Below are 21874 nucleotides of genomic sequence, written 5' to 3' on the forward strand. Positions count from 1 at the left end.
AGCCTGACCTCTTGAATGCAAATCCAGGGCCTGACAGGAGCTGTGACATCATGGGCACCTTTCCTAACCTCTCTGCTTCACTTTCTCATCTACTTACCTCCTAGGGTTACTATAAAGATCAAGTGAGTTTATATACATAAAGTATTTAGACACGGTGCTTGGCCCAGTGTTAGCTGTCGCCTGTCAGTCCCCAGTCCTGGGCTGGGAGCAGCCTCCTTTGCAAACTCCCATGTGTCCCTGTGAAGCTGACACCTCCCCGTCGCTCTGCCTATAGTCAAATCAGCCTGCGGTGTGATAGTGGGTTAGCAGTGGGGTTGGCGGCAAGATCTTTCTCTATCTGGGGGTCTCTTTCACTGGTGGTGAGACTGCCAGCCCAGTGGCTGGCTCTGTGAACATAAGCCCCCAGGAGGTGGGAAAGCTAGGGGCTGCTTGCCTGATACCACTCATGGACCAGGAAGGACATCCATATCCTTGTGCGCAGGAGTCCCCCTTACAGGTGGAGGACCTGGACCACCTCTTCCTCCCTGACTGGTTCAGTGCCAGGCAAAGCTGTGATCTGCCTCGAGGGGACAAGACAGGGGAAGGGGCAGGGAGACACCTTCTCTCCTAGGGCTGGAGTGAGGACCCATCTTGGCCTCTGCAACCATCTGCGGCTTCCCTCTGCCCTCTCCTCTTTGGACAAACAGTGGCAAAAGAGCAGAGCCCCCAGGGATCCTGCTGCTTTCTCAGCTGGGGCATGGGGTCTAATAAAGCCAGGGTGCCCTCCTGCTATGAGACCCTTCCCCAGTCCTGGCTGGAGGCAACAGGGTCACAGCTCTGGCAGAGGGCCCCTGGGGCCGCCTCGGGGCCAACTGGCACTCCCAGGGAGAGAAGTCAGGGCAGGAGGGACGGGGTGGCGGGGAGGACTACAGACACACGACAGGTATTGCTTTACTTGTCTGAACGCTGTCTGATAAACCACCATCCTCTTCAACATCTCCTGCGGCTGCCAGAAAAAAAAAAAAAGTTCCATGCTGGACGTTACCAACAGGCCTCGTCTGCCCTCTGGTGCCAGACTCTGGGCCTGCCAGCCTGGGGCTGCCCTGCCAACATCCCGCTCCAGGTAGACACAGCCTGATTTATGTCAGGGGCCGGCCCGGCACCCCCAGACACGGCAGCTACCCAGCTCTAGTCAGGCAGACACCACCCTTTGTCACCGGCCAGGGAACGCCCCTCGGATGCATCAGCAGGTGATCCCAGGGGCATGAACTTTGCTCTTTGGGGAGCTGACAGGACAGCAAAAGCTCAAAATAAGTATCTGCGCTGTCCTGCCCTGACATTTGGATAGGATTTCCTTGAAAGGGGAAGAAAAATTCTGGCCTGACTCTCTTCCCACCGTGGCTGCGAGGCCAGTCCGTGCCTGGCACCCCCCCCGGGGACATGGGGTTCCACATGAGTCCCAGCTCCCTCAGCCTTAGGCAACTAGGGATGGGCAGACTCTACCACTCCCCCAGGACCATGCCTCACACTCCCAGTCCAGTGAGGAGTGAGGGGCGAGACGGAGAGAGTGAGTGGCTCCGCTCTGGACGGTACCCCATCTGAGGGTGTTCCACCTCGTGCCTCGCCAGGCCTTAGGGGCTGAGGCCAGGGCCAGCGGAATCACTGGACATTTGGCAAGATGGCAATGTAGGTAAGGGCTTGAGCTCTCGGGTCTGAAAGACTCTGGAGTAAGTGGTAAGATCTGGCTCTGCCTTGGGTAACCGACTCAGCCCCTCAAAGCCTCAGTCTCCTGACACACAGTGGGCTCGCAAGAAGTCTGAGCTGTTACCATTCTTACTTCTAGAGGGAGCTCCAGCCTGTTTGGGACCCATATGGATTCATCTTTTGGTCAAGGAGAAGTCAGGAGCTGGCTCTTAATGTCAGGTGGTGTCCCACCTCACTCCCTCCAGAAACCAGAGGAGACAGACAGCCCTCGTCTGCTCTGCTGGAGATGCCCTGGAGGGGACCCGAGGGGCTTACCAGGACCTCAGATTTCACAGCTGGCCTGTAAATGAAGTTGGACTCCTGGTGGACCATGACGGGTTTGGAGATAGTGGACACGCCAGGGCCTCGTGGAGGCTGTGGGCTTGGGCAAAATGTCTACAAGGGTTAGCGTAAGAGAAGCCCACACGAGGGCGTGGCGGGAGTGGCCCAGGCCAACTACGACACACATGCAAATCCACGCCATGCACAGGCTGAACCCCCTGGTTCATTCGCCCTGTTGGAGGTGCCAGGAGTGTGATCTTCAGCAGAGAGACAAGAAGTCCATGGCCACGGTGTGTTTTGAGGCCACAGAAACTACTGGGTGGCTCTACGAAATCAGGAACTTGAGCCAGAGCAGAGCTCCAGGGGCACCCGCAGCCACTGCCACTCGGGACACACTTTCCAAGCTCTCTCTCTGCGGCTGTGGGTGCCGTCTAGCCTCCTCTCTCCCTACGGGCTATTCCTTCCGGCCACGGTTCCATTCCCCAGGCTGCACACACAGCATCTGCTGTCCCTGGTGGGCGGGCACCGAGGCTCTGCAACCGGGGTTGGGGGGACCGTAAGAGTAGCATCCAGGAAAGCTGATGCAACCTGTCTGCATTGCTCTAACACACTCCAACATCGTGGGCCACACAAATCGAATTGGATCACAACCCTGCCCAAACTCTTCTTGGGTCCCCACTGACTCCCAAGCTCTTTGGCTTGACCCGCAAGCCCCTTCATGAATTCCTTCACCTTCCCTTGAGACCTCATCCCTCACTCCTCACCTTCCTCACACTACCTAACGTCAGCCAGTCTTTCTTGCCTTGATTTCTGCACATGCTCTTTCCTCCCACTACTTTACCTGCCCAGGTCTTAACTTGGGTGTCACTGCCTTCCAAAAGCCCTCTTTGAGCTTTTTCTCTCCACCCCAACTCATCACAGCACCTATGTGCCCCCATGTCCCCCCAGGGAGTGCGGTAGTCTCCTGCTTATGTATCTCCTGTCCCCACCAGGCGGTTTGGGCAGGGACTGGGCTGCCCATTTTGTGGTGCTTCTCCAGTGCCAGGCATAGTGGCTAGCATCTAGTGGGTGCTCACTGAACGTGCTGAATGAAGGACTCAGTACTATGGTGGGCACATAGGACGGTGCCTGGGGGTAGATGTGGCCCTGAAAACCTTCTGGCAGGTCTGGTGTGGCAGGCATACAAGCCAAGCCAACACGGGTGTTTGCAGACCTGAGGCCTTCAGCTCAGGTCATGATCCCAGGGTCCTGGGATGGAGCCCGATGTTGGGTTCCCTGTTCAGAGGGGAGCCTGCTTCTCCCTCTGCCTCTGCCTCTCATCCTGACTTGTGTGCTCTCGCTCTGTCAAAAAAAAAATCTTAAAAAAAATAAAAGTCTATAGAGTTTACCTCCAATCTCGTGTTTGCAGCTTCACCCACATTGTCTTGTATCCTGATCTGTCACTGATCATGGTTAATGTCTGTCGAGCACCTACTACATGCCCGCCATTCTCCTAAGGATTAGCTTTGAATGAATTCATGGATTAACTCATGTGATCCTCATTACAGGCAGGTGCCATTAGCATTCCCATTTTAAGAACGAGAAGCCCCAGGCTCAGACAGGTGAAGTCATGCAGACCCAAAGTCACTCAGCCAGCGGTAGAGCCAGGGTTCAAACCCAGGCAGTTCCTCCTCGCCACCTTTGTTCCCTGTACCTTCCATGCCCTTCCTCCCAGCCTCCATGTATTGTCATCCTTCAAGCCCCAGCTCATCAGCCCTTTACTCTGCAGAGGCGCCTTCAACCTCCCGTTAGAATGAATCCTCCCCAGAGCACCTGGCCTGTGCCATTTTAAAGCTGAATCGTGTCTGCTCAGCTGCTCAGCCTTCAGATGGCGAAGTCCGGGAAGGCACGGGAATGCCAGTTTCCTCGCTGTCCCCTGCAGCACTGCTCCACTGCCCCTCCACACAAGGCTAGGGCTCAATCAATGCTTATTGTGTCAAACTTGTCAAGGAAAAGCTGCTGCCCATCTTGATAGGAGGGACTCACTCAAAGGATATGACCTCTGTGCCAGGCTAACTCAGCCCCCTGTAAACCTGCTCCTGGCTGGGCTCTGGGACAGACGACATCTCTCTGTCAGATCTGCAAGGCTTGGGACCCATCAGAGGTCTAGAAGGAGTCCCCCTGAGAGTCCCCTCCCAGAAGCTGCAGCCTTGTAGGCACCCGGCACTCTCTTTATTCCACCTTCCCCCAAGCTCTCCTGAATGCTCTGAAATGCTTATTCTGCTCTTCATGCTGGGCCCCGAATCCATGCAGGGAAGGTTAATAAGAACGACTGATCAGTACTGCTGACCACCCTCTCTCAAAGCTCCTACCCTTGGCTGACATGAGCTGCTTTAACTCGGACTCAAGCCCGGCCCCGGGGCTACTGCAGCACAGGAATATTTTGTTTGTCCCCCCATGGGATCAAAGCTCCAGATCTTCCTTGGGGATTGCCTCTACCAAAATAGTCTTTGGATTAAGAACAATTAATAAGAAATATGTCTTTGTGAGAAAGATCACTGTTCAGCCTCCTGACATCCAAGAGAAAAAAAAAACCCCAAACCTACTCTTTTTATAGTAAATTTGGAGATTTCTAGGAACTATCTGTCTTCATTTTTTTCTGTAGCTGGAAGTTGGCCAGAAAGTTCTGGGTATTATACTTCGAGCCAGTGTAATTGGCTAACTCCATAGAAAATGGCACTGTAATGTCCTAACACAGCACCGGACCGTGTTATCCCTGCATTTACAGAGCCTAATACCGCTCCACCGCTTCGCCTCCCCTCCTTCTCCCATTAACCTGGGGATTCGTTTCTCATATTCACCGTTTTCTGAGCTTGTGTCAAAAAGTGACTGGCTGTGACACAGAGCTCTGGCTATTGAGTAACACAGCCTTGCAAGTACTATATAGAATGTTACCAGCCCGTACACGCCAAGAGGAGCAAAGAGAAACCAACAGACGCGGAGACAGAGCTGAGCTGCTCATCGCAAGTATCATAGGCAGGTCACCATACAGGATAGCACTTCAAAACCAGTAGAAAGCAGGCACATGCAGGGTGACCACAACATGCGGATGGGGCGCTCATTTCCCGAAAATGGGTTGGAGTGATGTTTCTTCCAGGCTCCACTCGTGAAAGCAGTGGAGGATGGGGGAAACAACAGCAGGCCTGCCCATGCTTTCTGCTTCCCGGCTCAGCATGCGGAACAGGGGCAGTACCTTTGGGATGGGTGGGAAGCTCCGTTCAGGAACAGGGGAGTTAGTGGGCTTCCCACTGTGGTTCTTTGCCTCCCAGTCCTCTGTTGGATTTCCTGTGTCCCCAGCACGGAAGGGGTGGTTGCCTAGTGCCTCTTCCAGTGCCGAGGGTAGCGGGTGGGTAGGAGTCAGGTCTTGGGTGGGAATAGACGGTGGGGGAGGGATGGGAATGGGGGGTGGAGTGCGTTGTGCCCAGGGTGAAGACGAGGCACACACATGGCCTGATGACGGAAGGACAGGGGGTGCAGGGACCTTGGGGGATGGGGTGGAGGGTGGAGGGTGGGGCATCACGGGTAAGGCGGAGGGAGCCTTGGGTGGGTAGTAGAACATGTCCAAGGGGATGTCATCCAGATCAGTGGTGTGGAGGTGCAGCCCGCCTGCGAAGCGTCTCAGGGGTGGGACCAGGGGAGACACAGAAGGCAGGGGAGGTGGGGGCCCCGTGGTCATCTGGAGGGTTGCAAGGAGGTTCCGTAATTATCTGACTAGGGCTCCACTTCACAATACATCAAGTATAATGTTTTTCTGTTTCTTCTGCAGCTGGAGACCCACCACCCACAAACTAGAATCATGGGAGGTATCCCTTCTCTGTCACCTGGGTGCTCAGGTCAGCCCACACCAAGTGGCTAGGAGGGAGTTGCCCAAATGCGGGATAGTCCCAAGTTATGCCACATGTGGGTGATAAGTAAGGTGACCATACAGGTTATCATCCAAACTGGAACAGACTTGATAGTGAGAGAGGTACTCTCAGCAATGATTCCAGGACAACGTGCCTAACAGAGACCATCTCAGATGAGCTAGGACTTGGTGGTCACTCTGGAGATGAGCCCAGAAATACAGATCTGGCCTCCTCCCCAAGAGACAGAGGCAGAGTGGGCTAGTAGGGGCGGCCCTGGACACTGAGGCTTGCCGGTGGCCATCTTGCCTCCCGCTGTCCCTAGAGTGGGTCATTCTGAAGGCAGCAGGAGGGCCTCTGTGGAAAGAAGGGCTCTGTTACCTCTGAAATCTCATTATCAGCAGAGGAAATCTGCTCAAGGCGCGTCTGACAGAGCCTTTCCACCCAATACTGAATCTTTTCCGATTCCTCAAGGTCTTCCCGCTCTGTCTCGGACACCTAGGACCCAAGGACAGTGCAATAAGGAGAGGACAGAGGGCACACTGAGTCACACGTGGTGGCACACTCAAATCAGTAGCCGAGCAGCACTTCTGTAGAAAGTGCTGCTGGGTGTGTCCACTCTCCACACGAAAGCCCTGGCTTGTTCCACCTTGGCCCCAGAAGAGGTGCAAATTAGGAGGGAGAGGGTGCTGGGGAATCAGGTGGACTAACGGCACTTGCAGGCCAAATCAGAGGAGGGGCTCGTGCATTGTGTAGAACTAGCTGGGATTAGGCTCCCAGAGTCCCCGGGAACTCTGAGGCTCTTGTGATTCTCCAAGAATGGTCCTTTTTTAAGCTCCAAGCACGTTCCAAAAGTTTAACTTTACTCTTTCTCCCCTCTCCAGGCTGCCTTGTCCTCAGAAGTACAAGTTGGATTTTATTTTTAATTCTGTAGCTTATTCATTCCTAATGCCAGACCTAATGACCTTCACATTTTCCAGGATTACCCTGGTTTGTAATCTAATCAGCTTGGCATTCTGATTCATGGAAGCATTAAAGAGAAGCAGAATGAATAACGGCTCCAATAGCTAGGAAGTTCAGGTCACCCAGCTCACCTAGGAACTAGGAATTACTCGTGCTGGAGGATTGCTTTCTTCATGTCCTGAAGGGGACAGCCTTAGATACATTTCCAGGTTGAAGAGGTCTAGCCTCGGATATGTCCTATGTTTTTTGGTTGTTTTTTTTTTTAATTTTATTTATTTGAGAGAAAGAGTAAGAGAGAGAGTGTGAGCGAGCACGCAAGAAGAGTGGCGAGGGGCAGAAAAAGGAGGAGACTCCCCAGTGAGCAGGAGCCCAATGTGGGGCTCAATCCCAGGGCCCCAAGATCATGACCTGAGCCGAAGGCAGCTGCTTAATCAACTGAGCCACCCAAGAGCCCCTGGATATATCCTATGTTGATGGAAGCAGCCTCAGACACCACATCTGCACGAAGGGGTTTTAGCCTCAGACCCATACTCTCAGAGCCAAGGCATGATGGGGAAACCTGGTCTTGCACTTATCATCTGGGTAGAGGAGCCAAACTGACTTGGCCCTGATGATAGGTGGATGGAAGGCTAACTTCAGTTCTACAATCTAGGCAGAGGGGTTAGTTTTGGGGTTATACCCTAAGTAAGGAGAGAGACCTCATAGCCACACATAGGCTGGACAGGCCTAGCCACGGACTCATACTCTGGCGGGGCTTGGATGGAGACTCAAACCTTTAGCCTGGTGTGTGAAGGGCTAAACTAAGTGTGACAATCTGGGCGGAGAGGCTAGCCTCAGACCCATACCTGAGCAAGGAGTCTAGTCTCCGTTCCAAACATACACCGAAGCCAGAGGCTAGTTCTCCATGATCCTGGGCAGGTGGGATGATCCCACGTTCCAGAATGAGCAGAAGGGCAGGGCCCACTCCATCCTTGGACTCCACTTGGGGAAAACAACTCCAGCTGGTTCCCTGGGAGCTTGGTGGGGAACCACCAAACTGTGCCCGGGGTGACTCACCTGGCCTGTGAGTAGGACACGTACCTCCTGGGCCAGCCGGTTGATCTTCAGTTGTTTTTCCTTTTCCAGCATTTCCTCTTTCTCTTTGTAAAGCTTTTGCTCAAACTCTAGTTCCTTCTTATTCTTTCTCAACTCCTGCAGGCTGTCATACTTGGCTTTCTTCTTATCCTTTCCTTTCTGAGCAGATGTGGCAGTGTTTACATGACAAGGATTACAAGGTCGTGTTGACGCTGGCACAGCACGGCAAACAGGGCATTCAGTACACAACAAGGCCAGAAAACCCCCCTGTGCCGAGCCCCTCCCCCAGCACTGCCCCTCTGCACTGGGCACGGGACCTCGGGTTTAGGGCAGGCGAACTGCTGCTCCCCACTGTGGAGTGGGAGACACATGCCTGGTGTCAGCCAGAAGAACTGGCTTACTTCACTAGCTGTGTGACCTTGGGTAAGTGCTTTAACCTCTCTGGGCCTGATTCATCTCATCTCCAAAACAGAAGAAAATACCTGCCCTACAGGCTTGCCATCTCATCCAATAAAATAACATCTATAAAAGAATTTTATAAACATGAAAGCACCGTATAAACAAAATACGTTGTATTTATGTCCTAATATCTGGGCACATGCCTTCTCCATGCCTTCTGGAAAGAAAGGTGTCTCATATTTAGGCAACAGAGATACATCCTGGGAGATTCTGTGGAAAATCTGGGAGAGCTGGCGAGACTTATTTGCAGAGATCCTTTGTCCTAAGCTGCAGGAGGTGGGAGCCAGCCTCAGACCCAGGAGCCCAGAGCCAGGGACATCAGATTTTGCTCTGATGCTTAAGCTGCAGACTATTTAATCCTGTAGAGGCCCTCTGAACCAGGCCCCTGAACTGAGAATTAGCCAGAAACTACAGGACTAGGAGATGAGGGCGGGGGACGAGGATGGCCTAACTGCTTTATACTGATTGCCGGGGTTCAAGAGGATTTGGGATAGGAGACGCAAAGCAAACAGACTCCTTATTTTTCCTGGTGGAACTGGACCCATAAAACCTGCTTTCCTGGCTGCTTCTCCCATGGGAGTGCAAGGAAGCCAAGGAAAAAGGAAGGACTGCCTATGTGCTTAGGGATTTATGCTGATCATCTCATATGTGTTATCCCCACTCTCTTGATGAAGGAGCCAGGGCTCAGAGAGGTGAAGGTCCTTGCCCAGCATGAAACATCCAGTAAGTGTTGGTGCCAGGATCTGGACCTGAGTCTTTCAGGTCCTACCTGTTTTCTCCTGCGCCCAGGTGAGCTGGCAGCACCGGGGGGTGTGGCAGGAGGGAGCGTCGGCCCCATCACACACAGCACAGAGGACAGAGTTAGCACGCAGGAGAGGGGACAGCAGAGAGCGTCAGCATTCTGGAGTATTTCTGTCGGGAGGGGAAAATCTGCCTGTGCACTGAGCTCACCCCCACCCCCAACAAGCCTTCCTGGGGTCTTCTCTCAGAATTCCTGAATCATCCCAGAGCCTAAGGGCAGGAATGAAGAACTGAGTTTCTCAGCACTGGACATACAACTTTGTCCACAGCTGGAGAGGCTTGGGGGTGGCGTTATGGTCCTATGACTGAGTCATCCTGCCTCCCCTCCTAAAGACAACACCTACTTCCATGCGCAGGTAATATGCTTTCGAGATGGTCTCCCATCTTGGGGATAGAGGCCCACCCCCAGAGCAGTCTATGAACTACTTGAGAAAATGATTCTCATTGTTTCAGAGTCCTCCTTGGTTCCTCGCCTACCACGTTCATTAGACTCTTGGCTCAGTTGATAGGTGAACCCTGCCATCATATTACAGATCAGACAACAATTCCCCCAAGAGGAGCTGAGAACATTCTGCCCAATGGCAGCTGGCTAGAATAAGGGCATGACTTCTCACAGGGACCACCAGGATAAGAGTGGTCATTCTGTTGGTTAAGCAAACAAACAAACACCCCCTCCACCCCAAAAAACTATCAGTGCTAACATTTTAGGGCCGGGGCTCCTGGATGGGGCAGGCAGATGTGACAGTTTCTGTTCCATTTCCAAGAAAGCGGCACCTGTTTACTGATTCAGGAGGTTCTTGTCCACTGACCTCATACTAGTGCCCAGTACAGCGGTTATTCAGTTGCGTGGGACCCCCTCCCCCCCCCCCCGGGCNGGACAGGGGGCTTCTGCACATAGTGCTGGTTTGCGCGATCTAGCAGTCCTAGTGGAAGGCTTAGAACCATGCGCCCTTCAGGCACTGACGCAGACTTGATGGGGCCACAGGCCTGGGAACCCTGAGTGCCAGCGGGACTTACTGCCAATTTAGCAATAAAAGACACTGACCCTTTATCTTAAAAATATCTATAAAATAAGGGCAACTTTGTGCATGGACGATCATGGCTGTAAATAGTCACATGTATTACTTGGGGACCTGGTGTTCTAGCTGCTGGGACACAAGGGGTGTCACATGCTCTAGAGAAAGTGATAACGGATTTCCAGAGCCAGCATGAGGGATGTGATTCTGTGGTCCTTTCGGCTGTCAGTTAAATTCATGGCAAATAATCCTTTCGGTCTGGGCCGAGAGAAAAGGCAGATGGGGTAGATGTGCTCTTGCTTCTACCTGGAAGCAATCGTTCTCTTTTGGAAATGAAATGAAAACAAAAATACCAGCTATTCAGTGATACTGAGCTAATGAATAGAGGAAAATGGGTCTCCTTTACCAACAGCAATTTCCAAGTGACATGATTTCCTGTGGGAGGTGTGTGTGGGGAGGAGATGCTCATTCTCTTACATTTGGCTGGTTCTTAGTACCTGGAAAAGATTTTACCTCTCCATCTCCTTTTAATTATTTTTTCTAATTAAAATCCTGTGTGTGTGCATGTGTATGTGTGTGTGTGTGTGTGTGTGTGTGTGCACTGTTGTCTCTAGGTGAGTTCTAAAAGAGACAGTGCATAGAGAAGAATTAGAAATCTAACATAATGAGACATTCTAAGTCACAGAGTCAGACTGTAGGATGAAGAAGACAGTCTTCTGAGACCGGGTCCTTTCTGAGACCATGGCAGTGTGGAAAGGAGTCCCCCGTGGTGCTCTGTCCTAAGTTGATTCAATGTCATATAAACCATGATTTGTGTTCCTAGGTAAAGACGTCAACTTCTGTCAGGAATAATATTGCCGTCTATTATTTTAAAAGTATTGTGTTGGAGGAAGAGGGTAGATGTTTCTGGAACATCGGGTATCCCCATTTTACAGGCAAGGAAAAGTTACATATCATCAAGGTCACCCAGCTGCCACTGCTTTGGTTTCCAGGGGAACCGACATCCCTTGAGAAAGACCCAGTCGAGCTATAACACCTAAATGAGTTCACCCAGATTTATGCTGATGCCTGATTTCCAAATGCCAAGTCATCTCAAATATCTAATCTACAGATATTAACAGCGGTGTTTTCATAATCAAATGCCAAAGTGATTTGGAAAGAAAAAGAACGAGAGTCTTATGGGGCCTGGAGATGCAGTAATAAGATTTAGAGAGAAAACTCAAGGCCCCAGAGACCAGAAGAACGCATTATCCTGGCACGTGTAGATATTTCCAGGAGAGAGTTAGGACTGGTGTGGCTCTTCGACTCAACCCGATGCAGCAAATCCCTGCCTGGCAGCCAGTCTCTGGCACGGCTGGTCTCGTAACCCGTGCTGTCACTACCCAGCCTGCTATGCCACTGTCTGCCCGTGGCTTCTGTCTTGGCCTCTGGTTCTCACTGACAGAGGAACAAGGTAGAAGCTTCCTGCCATGGCCCTGCCCCTGCCCTGTGCCTCCTGGGGCTGATGCTGATCCAGGCAGTGCCAGATGGTACCCGGGCGGGTCTCGCCCCCTGAATCCTTACCCCCCACAATGCTTCTGTGACAGTGCCCTGGCGTTTGACGTCAGCCTGACAGGGAGGCGCGGACAGGGTCAGCAGGTTGGGTCACACCGGTTAGAGTTCACAGGAAAAGAAACGAGGCTTGGAAAGGCCCAAACCCACAGCAAACTCAGTGGCAAATGGCACAGCACTCAGCCTCACGTCCTACCTTGCGGATGGTCGGGAATTTGCCATCATAACGATAAAACCACCCAAAGGCTATAAGAACACAGAGAACAAAGAGATGAGCCGCAGTTCCGCTCAGCCAGGGTTCCACAGGCGGCAGCCCAGAGTCGGGATCGCAGGGAGCACGTGGCTCTGGGAGATGAACGGCAGCACTGGCAACCCCAACAGCCAACTGCACCCTCAGTCCCACTCTCCACTCACCTGCCCCCTCCCCCAGGTTACATAGCAGGAGAAAGGCCCCGATTCCCTAGGGCCCCGCCAACCCGCTTCTCCCCGGGACACTGGCTTCAGAAGTCAGTGCCAGAAAACCAGAGATGGCCCTTGTGGGAGGATGAGCTTTTCCAAATCACAGCTGCCGTCTGTGAACACAGAGCTCTGCTGAAAGAGAACAGGGCCGCTCCTGACTGACGGCTCGTCCCTCCGGCCAAGAAGTGGCCCCACACAAAAGTAAGCCTGGGGCTCTGCCTAGAATGGCTCTCACACAGAACAACACGGCCTTGTCTCATGGCGCAGCCCACGTGCTCCCCTGTTGATGTTGAGAGAGAAGGCCATGCCCGGGGTCAGCTCTGGAAAAGGCAGCTCAGGCAGCAGTGGTCAGATCACGAGGGCACCAGCCTCTTGCTTTCCCCAGGCGACAGCGTGACAGGGAAACCCCTCGAACCTCAAGTTCCCTGGGCCAGCAGAGATCCCTTAAATCATCACCCACCCTGCCCGGCCTGAGTTCTAGAACAGGATCTTGACAGCCTTCTGCTGCACCAAGCACTACCCACGTCCTTGCTGGATCTTAGGGGATATCTAGGGAGTCCTGACGGAGGGGCCAGAGCAGCAAAGGAAGGAGCTGGGCTTGGGCAGGGCTTAAACATGTGAACCACTGGTCCAGCTGTTTTGGCGTGCATCTGTGGGCCTTCCAGCCGGGTCACTGGTCCTGTCCTCCGGTTTTGGACTAAGTTCTTGGCTGGGCTTGCAGGAGCTTTGCACCCTCCCGTGGTCCCCACCACGTGCTGGCCCCTTGGAGCTGGGTGTCTGCAGAGCTAGCAGGAGGCAGTGGGCAGGGCAAGCAGAGCAGCAAGGCCAGGGAGCGAAGCGGGGGCTGCAAACCTGCTCTCCCTGCTCCTCCGTGCCTCCATCCGGGTGGTCTGCTGGCTCAAGCTCGGGCTCCACTCCCTGATCAGCTACCCGGGAAAAGAGGAAGCTGGTGAACCAAGAGGCACTCGGAGACCACAAGGCCAGAGGTGCTTCCCAGGAGCCTAATGCCCTATGGCCAGCTTCCTCTACAGGAACTGTGAGGTCAGAGGCAGGAACAGGGCCCAGATGCCCAGACCAAACTGCTGTGCTCTGGGATGGCGCATGCAGTGCTTTCAACCTCAGAAGCTTTAGTTTTCCTATCTGTAAAATGGGGTAACAACAGGGGCCTCTCTGATCTGACAGTCAAGTGAGAAATTTTTGCAGGGCATTCCGTTGATACTTGGGAAGTGAGGGACAGAGGATGGGAGTATCTGAATATTACACACGCTCAGTGCCAAGGGCTTACGATGCAAGAACAGATCCTCCTGGCTGCTTCTTAACCGCCATGGGAACTCTGGGTCCTTGGGGGATGTCAGAGCTATGTGGGCAGGGTTGGGGATCCAGTGGGGGTGAGGAGATTCCAAAGAGGAAAGGGGAGACGTGGTTAGGAAGACATGAATTTTGACATCACGTGGAGAATAGCAAATCATCCATTCCAGTGCCTTCCAACCTGGACTTTGGCCTCCCTATGACTGTGGAAGGTAGTGTATGAGTCTGCTGTGAGCTGCTTATTAATATTTCAAATATTAATTAGAAGAGCTTGCCTATTCATTTATGAAAAGGCCGTAAATTAAGTTCCTTTGTTTTTGGCTCAGTTTCGGTTTACTCAACAGTGGAACACTGACGCTTTCTTGCAAACAAGAATGGCTACTTAATAAAACAATAGGAAAACAAATGATTAATTAATGGTATGATAGGAAAAACCTCAACTTCTAAACCATGGGGTCTCTTGGGGGTGGAGGTTAATTGATGGGGTCCTTGATGGAGAGAAAAGCCTAGAAATATCTTATTTAAAACCTCATCTCCCAAGGCTCCTTCCAGCTCTAGGATCCTTAACAACCCCCTCCCTCATTGCTGGGGTTAAAGAAAGCTTTTCTGGGGGCCTCTTGACAATCTATCCTGCCTCAGCAGAATGTTGGGGTTCTGTTGGGTCAGCCATGGGGAGGCAGGCAGTGCCCCTGGGACAGGGAGTGATGAGAGAAGCAGCCAGTCTGACCGACATTGTTAGGATGAGGGGCTCCCTTTTCCACATTGTTAGGATGAGGGGCTCCCTTTTCCAGGCAAGAGATACTTCACACTCTTTCCTGTCTGTTCAAAAATGAGTGGTCCCTCCCTCACAGGTACAACCTACTGGCCAACTGGGCCCCAGAGCTGAAGAGTGGCCAGGGAGGAGCTGGCGGTGGGCTGGTCCCTCGGGCCCAGCACAACAGGGACTGTTCCAGCCTCCCAGGGATGGGGAGAGAGGCAGGAACTGAGCTGGCTTGGTGGAGACCTTCCTGCATTTCCTGACTTATTTCCAAACGAGATGAAGTGGCCAGTGCATCTGGAGATGGAGATGGATGGAAGCAGCAGCTGCCCTAGGTCAGGCAGCCAGGCTTGGGGCATCAATCCCATGCTTTGCTCATTCCCTTAGAAAACACTTGTATCTTCAAGCAAAGGGAAAGTTCTTGCTCCTTTTATTCAAGAAGATTGATTTGGTTTAAGAGCACTAAATAAATAGCTAGCTAGAGAAAGGGCTTTTATTTTTTATAATTCCTGAGAGGGTGTGTTTGCTCTGAAGCCAAGACCCAGTTTCTAGAAAGGTACTAAATTGACTGGGATTACTTTCACGAGAAGCAATTAAAATCGATTTCTCTCCTTCTGAAGCTCCTGTTTCACTCATAAGAGCAAATTAGCTCCCTGTCTAAAACACAGATTATTCACCAGGAATTTAGCTCTGGCCACATCCTCAACTAATACCAAATGTCGGGGGGAGGCTGATGACAGCTTGTTTTGTCCTTCAGAGAGGACCCGGAGATGACACCATGCCCTGCTGCCAGGAAGGAACGTGCTAGCAGATGTTTGCCCCGCATCCAGGGAGGGGTGAAATGGAACCATCCAGAAGCCCAGCCCAACCTCTTCGTTGACCCAAGTGGCCTGTGTTGGCAAGATGATGTCCCTCTAGGGCTCGGGTGTGCTCTAAAGTCGGGGCCAGAATTGTCCAGACCCCATCATAAGATCCCGAATGGCTGCGATGCAGCAGAGATGGGGAACCCCATATCTAGAGGTTCTCAGGTCAGCTGAGCACAATCAGCTGCAGTAGAACTGGCCCTTTGTCATGTAAAGTGAGTTAGGCTCAATCTGGAAACTTGGACTCGTGGTGGCTATGGCCCCCAAGTTACCTTGCTTGGCTTCCTACCACCAGCCCACCAGGCAGCACAGAGATTGAGCCCCCACTTTGCCTGGTGGTGTGAGCTGCCCTGTGAAGAGACATCCTGGCAGTTGGGGTTGAGAGGTGGACTGGGGAGCAGGTGGTGGAGGCCTGCCCTGAAACTGGTTGTTAAGAACCTAGGACAGATGAAGAAAGGAGGTGCGAAGGGCAGAGGGAGCTGAGGCCCCAGGATGGCCGCAGTGTGGGCCCAGGAGGGGTCAGTCCTCTCCCTGACTCCATCCTTGAAGGGGTGTGACCACAGCCCACACACAGGGATGCAGGTGGCAGGGGCGCTTCAGGTAAGCTCTCCCCACGGTTACCCCTCAGCCTTGGACCACCGGTCCTCTCCAACATGAGCACTTCCCCTCTTCCTGGCTGCTGTTGCCCCCAGCTCTGACTCAGAGCCAGGTGGGACGTGGACATGACACCCAGCAAGCCAGGATGATGGTCCCATGAGCCACTCGCTTTTGCCACAGCTTTCCATTCCCTGGTCAGCAGCCCAAGGGCAGGAGGAGAGGTCCATCTGCCTGAGTCTGTGTCGTGGGGGAGAGCCTGGCAGCAGGCCCCTGAGGACAAGGGGGCAGACAGATCCCGCCCACCCCAGGGCCCTGGCACATGGCTGCCCCTCCATGAAGAAAATGCAGCCCAGGGAGTCGTGACCTCTTCACCCGGGGAGGTGGTGGTGAGTGGAGAAAGACCGGCATCTCTGTCTAGAGACTCCCCAAACCCCCAGCCCCAGAAGGAAGCCCCCTCCCCCGGCACATGATACGTACACTTAGGCTTACGAAGGGGTATTGGGTGCACTTCGGCGGTGATGGTTTTAGGTGAGAGCAGCTGTTCCTTTGAGCCCCAGTCTTCTTCCCACTGCTTCTTAAACTTCTCCTCCTCTTCTATAATCCTGAAATAAGATCCCCATGCCTGTGACTGGGGTCAGGACTTTCGCAGGCCCACCGTCGGCCTACTGGGAAACCCCACACAGCCTGGGGAGAGGCCGCACAGCGTTAGCCGCAGTGAAGACGACACAGACCCTGGTACTTGTATTCTGCGTCGAGTGGGAATGCCAGCCTGCGGATTACAAGACCGCGTTCTAGTTACCCCAACATGAGGGCCTTCCTAGGTCTACTGAATGGCTACAAATAAAGGAGGCTCCACCAGGGGACAGGAGGGCCAGGCAAAGTGGGCCTGGAGATAGCCTCTGTCCAGCCACAATCCTGACACAGACAGGTGTGTGCAGACATGTGGACCCAGGCACTCACTGTTCCATCTCCTGCCGGTATCTTTCGTTCTCCTCTGCTGCCTTCTGGGCAATTTCCTTTTTCCTTCTGAAACACAAATTCAGATTGGCATGTTGGAGTCCACGTGAGAGAAGTGGACTCTTCTTGTAGCTGATTCCTGATTTGAAAAAGGTTTAAAATCTTTCTTCCAGGCTCCCTTCCAAGGATGCCAGGACCAGATTTGGATGCCAGGGAAGCGGGTCCAACAAAATCTGGGCCCTGGGCTCCGGTGTGGTTTCGTCTGGCACTGCTGAGCAGAGATTCTGTGCTGCCAGGGATGGGAGGCAGATCAACGCAGGCCACACTTTGTGTGTCGACCTGCAAATATTTAGATAAAGTGACCGAGGATAGGCAGGGCCTGACTGGCGTGAGGTCCTTCAGGAGGAGGGCCCCAGACCCCAGGCAGTCAGGGCTGCTGGCCAAGGCCAGGCCAATGGGGCGAGGTACCATCGGGGCTGGTTCTGCAGGCTGATTCTGTGATGGGGACGAGGCGAAGAGCCTGTCCACCTTCCTGTCCCAAATTCTTTTTACACTCCTAGGATGTATCTGGATTTGGATTTTGACAGTATGGCTTTTTTCCTGTGTGTGAGTTGCTCACCACATTTATTTTCTCAGTCCATCATCTCAACCAACCCCAGGAAGAGCAGGCCTTATTACCACAGACGGGAGTGAATCCCAGCTTGGCCATATATGACTTTGTTGGCAAGTGGCTTAACCTCTCTGAGTTAAGACCTCGCAGTCTCCTCACCTGTAAAATGGCTTAATACCACCTATCTTCCAGAGCTCTTCTGGGAATTAAGTAAAACATAGACAAGAGGCTGATCCCAAGCCAGCCACATGACTGATACTCAACAATTGTTAGCTACTGCTAGCAGCATCCATTTTCCGTGCTCCCGGGTTTTAGAAGTCAGGGGCTCTCCTCAGGTACAAGGGAAGATGTTGGTGGTCTGGAGGCCAGGGATGGATGCACCGAGCCCCCCCGAACCCATGTGATCTGAGGACAGGCCTCAGGGGGGCAGGTGATGCTGGCCAGTACACCGGGCGGGGAGGGGTATGGGAGGCCCGGGGGGCCACGCCGCACTCACTGTCGCTCCATCTCCTGCTGCTCCTGGAGGATCTTGTTGGATTCCATTGCCAGCCGCTTCTGCATGAGAAGCTCCTGCCGCCACAGCTCGCGCTGCCGCGCCTCCTCCAGCCGCTCCCGGTCTGTCAGGAACAGCTCCCGGCCCTCAGGGAGTGAAAAGAGGCCCCTTGCTCAGTCTCCCAGCGAACCTGGGCACCCACGGCCACAGCCCTGGGGACCAAGACGCAGGCTGTCTTCTTATGGCCGTGGCCCCCGTGTCAGCCACTGTGGCTCCCGTTGTCTCTGGACAAGCTTCTCCTGGCTGGGCAGAGATCTCTCCCTTCGCTCTGTCAGAGTTTCCAGAATGGAGACCCTCCGACCTTTTCTAGGAGTGTGTGGCAGAGATCAGGGGTCTGAATGGCTGGGGCTGGAGGTCAGGGGTCATGGGGCCCCCTACCAGGGCATTCTGGACTTACGGCTCCAGCTACAATGGAGATGGTCAGGCTGCGGCTACTCTTCAGCACGTTCACGGCCTGGGGGGACAAGGGGACAGCTGGCTGAAGCCTGACAGACCAGAGCAGTTCGAGGCCTCCAGAGAGCACAGATGGTCTCAGACCCCATGGCCGGTGGAGGGGCATGAGATGTGAAGGGCAGACAGGATAACGGCCAGCAGCTGAAAACCCCACATCTCACCTCCTTGTGGTCCAGGTTCGAGAAGTCGATGCCATTGACTTCGACAATCTGGTCCCCTGTCTGGTGGAGAAATGGAGAGGGATCAGCGTGTTTGCACTCTCTGTAAACCCACTCATCTGCAGGAAGGGCTTCCCCTGGCGGCCAGGGTCAGAAGTTGAGTCTTCAAGTGGCTGCACCTCAACTGTTCCTGATGAATACACCAGTTAGAAAGCTCTGATGGGATCTTCCCAGGGCACCTCCACTTCATATCTCTTTTATCAGCTCTCAAATATTATACCATTAGAGGTTCATTCCTTTGGCTGAATTTATGACATTTGCTTTTAAAACTCAGTTTGTAGACATAGGAGCCTTTGGGTTTCTCATATAGCAGAGGCTGTGTTGAGCCATAATAATAATTTGTATAATAGCTAACGTTCGTCAGTCCCTTACTATGTGCCACGCACTGTTGGAAGCATATGGTATTAATTCATTTAATCCACACAATGACCCTAGAAGGAAGGCTAGTGCCCCCATTTCATAGGAGAGGAAACTGAAGCACAGAAACAGGAGTAACTTGTCCAAAGTAGAGAGTAAGAGTTCTGGATCTTGCACCAGACCACGTAGGTTTGAATCCCAGCCCAATCACACTAAGTACATGATTTTGGAAAAATCACACACTTTCTGCAGGTCTCCGTTTCTCCATCTGTAAAATGAGGATAATGACAGTACCTAATTCTCAGCATTCTTATAAATTTTAAAGGGCTCAGAACAAAGACCTTCCCAGTAAACACGCAGTGCATGTCAGTTCTTATTATCACTACATTGCTAAGCTCGGGACCAAAGGCTCTCAGAGCTGGGGACGACTGTAGAAAGATCAAGTGCGAAGCCTTCCCTCGGGGGTGGGTAGGACTCAGCAGCCAGTGGCTGCCGAAAGAGGGCTATGTGGGAAGCCTGTGCCTCTGTCACTGTGTGATCATCGTCTGACCCATGCCCGCACTGGGATCGTCTCAGGGCGGCTCACCTCCAACCCCACCTCTGCAGACAGGGAGCCAGGCTTGACATGGCTGATAAAGATGCCGGGCTTCTGGACAGGCCCGCTGGAGATGCTGCGGAAGAGACGGGAGATGCTGGTGAGGCTCTGCTCATCCCTGCAGCATTGTTCACTCTCAGTGTCCTGTCCCCTCTGCTTGCATGTCCGGTGCTCTGGCCGCTCAGATCCGGGTCAACCATGAGGCTCAGTTACCCATGGTGTGCCACCATTTACCTGTCCAGCCTCATTTCCCCACGGCAAAAGCCACAAGAAAACTATTTGTCATTCCCCGCTGCCCCATCCCTCACCCAATATACGGCACAGGCTGTTTCTTCTCTCTTTCTAGCACTTTCTTATTCATTCCTTAAGAGTCAAATGCTATCTCTTCTACAAGGTTCTCACCAAACTCCTTATTCTATCCCCAAGCCTCAGCTAGTTGCTCCCTCCTCAGTGTTCCCAAGATACCTACACCAAGGATGGCATTTGTACTGTCATTTTCCCTCCCACATCTGTGCCAGACATCACTAATCGATCACAACACTCTTTTCCACCAAACCTAGATACAGCCTTAGAGTTCTTTTCAAAGCAGTCGACCCTTGAACAACCTGGGTTACAACTGCATGGGTCCACTTATATGTGGATTTCTTACAGTACATGCTGTAAACGTATGTTCTCTTCCTTATGATTTTCTTTTCTTTTCTTTCTTTCTTTCTTTCTTTCTTTCTTTCTTTCTTTCTTTTTCTTTCCTTCTTTCAAGATTTTATTCATTTATTTGACAGAGAGAGAGACAGCCAGAGAGAGAGGGAACACAAGCAGGGGGGAATGGGAAAGGAAGAAGCAGGCTCCCAGTGGAGCAGGGAGCCTGATGCGGGGCTCAATCCCAGGACTCCGGGATCACGCCCTGAGCTGAAAGCAGACACTTAATGACTGAGCCACCCAGGCGCCCCTCTTCCTTATGATTTTCTTAACCACTGTTTCTTTTCCCTAGCTTACTTTACCATAAGCATATAGTATATAATATGTAAAACACAAAATATGTGTTAAGCAACCGTTGATGTTATTGGCAAGGCTTCTGGTCAACAATAGGCTATTAGTAGTTAAATTTGGGAGGCGTCAAAAGTTATGCATGGATTTTGGACTGGGCAGGGGGTCAGCACCCCGACCCTCGCATTATTCTAGGGACAACTGCAGTACTCCAGGCAGCCACCACTAACTGATTAGAAATAGCATGGGATGGGAGATCTGTCTGCCATCTCTGACACAGAACACAATTTCATCAGAGTCCTTGCCACTTACTGCTGTCACTATTCAGTGGCTTCCATGTTCACGATATTCTATAGTGTAATCTTGTAGGAAGGAGGGACTTTTTTATCACTTATGCTTGGCAGAGAAGTGTTGAATAAAAGTGAACGAATGGAAATAATACAAAAAACTTACATAATAATAGCTACTGTTTGATAGCTGCTTACTATCTGCTGGGCACTAAGCTGGTACTTACCTCTGTCACCTCATCCCTCCTCACAACAACTGGCTTTGTGGGTATTTTTATCCCCAGTTCATAGGGGGGAAACTCGGCTCAGAGTGGCTAAGCGACTAGCCCGAGGTTCGAGAGCTCGTAGATGGCGAGCAGAGCTGGAACCCGGATCTATAACGGTAGCACCTGTGTGCTTAATGAGAACACCCCACGTGGCCCGTCTACAATGCCCTGGCTGCCACCTAAGGAAGCCCACAAGGTAATAAATGAAAAGACAACTGTAACAGAGATGACCAGCTGGACAGGTTCCTTTTGCAGTGACTTGAGGGCCCACCCAAGGAACATGGCTCTGCCTTTGGGCCTCAGTTTCCTCATCTGTACAATGGGCCTATTAGAGCTGTCCCTCTGGCCACATAGGGCTGTTGTGAAGCACAGGGAAGAAATCAGGCCCTGAGGAAGTGTCATCCCCTCAGAAGCAGCAGTGAGAAAGGGGAGCGGTGTTAGGGGTCTACTGGGGTCTACTGGCCATGAGTGAGCCTCAGGGCATGCCTGCCCCCCCACCTGCAGCCAAGGCCCCGGGATCCCACCAGGCTGATGAAGACCTTCTTCTCCTTGCTGTCCTGAGTGCCAGGGAAGCTCAGGCTACTCCGTCCACCCTGGAAGAAGGATGGGATAAGGGTCACTGGGCGTCCAATCTGTGCAAGCGGCCTCTTAACTTCATAAAGCCCTTTACAGCAAGCACTGTCCCCACATAAGACCACTCGCCGTTCTGTCCCTGGGGGCTACGTCTGCACCCGCTGGGACTGGCTGAGGGCCCACCACCCTCAGGGACATTCTGGATGCCCTGGGGGCCTGCCCGAAACCCCTGAACGCACATTTCTGGGGCAAGCCCTCCCTTTGGGACCGGCTGCCCCTCCTTGAAGA

At 52.7% G+C, this 21874-nt stretch overlaps 1 protein-coding gene across 2 annotated transcripts in view; it reads right to left on the minus strand.

Annotated features, from left to right (window-relative positions):
• Positions 1-21874, minus strand: part of USH1C (USH1 protein network component harmonin) — a 45816-nt gene that overhangs the window by 9646 nt on the left and 14296 nt on the right. The window contains exons 8-18 of one of the 2 annotated variants that reach the window (XM_034645815.1): positions 21512-21606; positions 19468-19552; positions 18468-18527; positions 18251-18307; positions 17797-17939; positions 16694-16759; positions 16211-16335; positions 13061-13134; positions 7929-8081; positions 6267-6383; positions 935-985 (exon numbers count right to left, since the gene is read on the minus strand). In XM_034645815.1, the coding sequence (XP_034501706.1) occupies positions 935-985; positions 6267-6383; positions 7929-8081; positions 13061-13134; positions 16211-16335; positions 16694-16759; positions 17797-17939; positions 18251-18307; positions 18468-18527; positions 19468-19552; positions 21512-21606 (1026 nt within the window). The remainder of the gene's footprint in view (positions 1-934; positions 986-6266; positions 6384-7928; positions 8082-13060; positions 13135-16210; positions 16336-16693; positions 16760-17796; positions 17940-18250; positions 18308-18467; positions 18528-19467; positions 19553-21511; positions 21607-21874) is intronic. The other variant, XM_019805859.2, reaches the window with a different exon arrangement.

Source organism: Ailuropoda melanoleuca, chromosome 16 (assembly GCF_002007445.2).
Source record: "Ailuropoda melanoleuca isolate Jingjing chromosome 16, ASM200744v2, whole genome shotgun sequence".
NCBI lineage: Eukaryota > Metazoa > Chordata > Mammalia > Carnivora > Ursidae > Ailuropoda > Ailuropoda melanoleuca.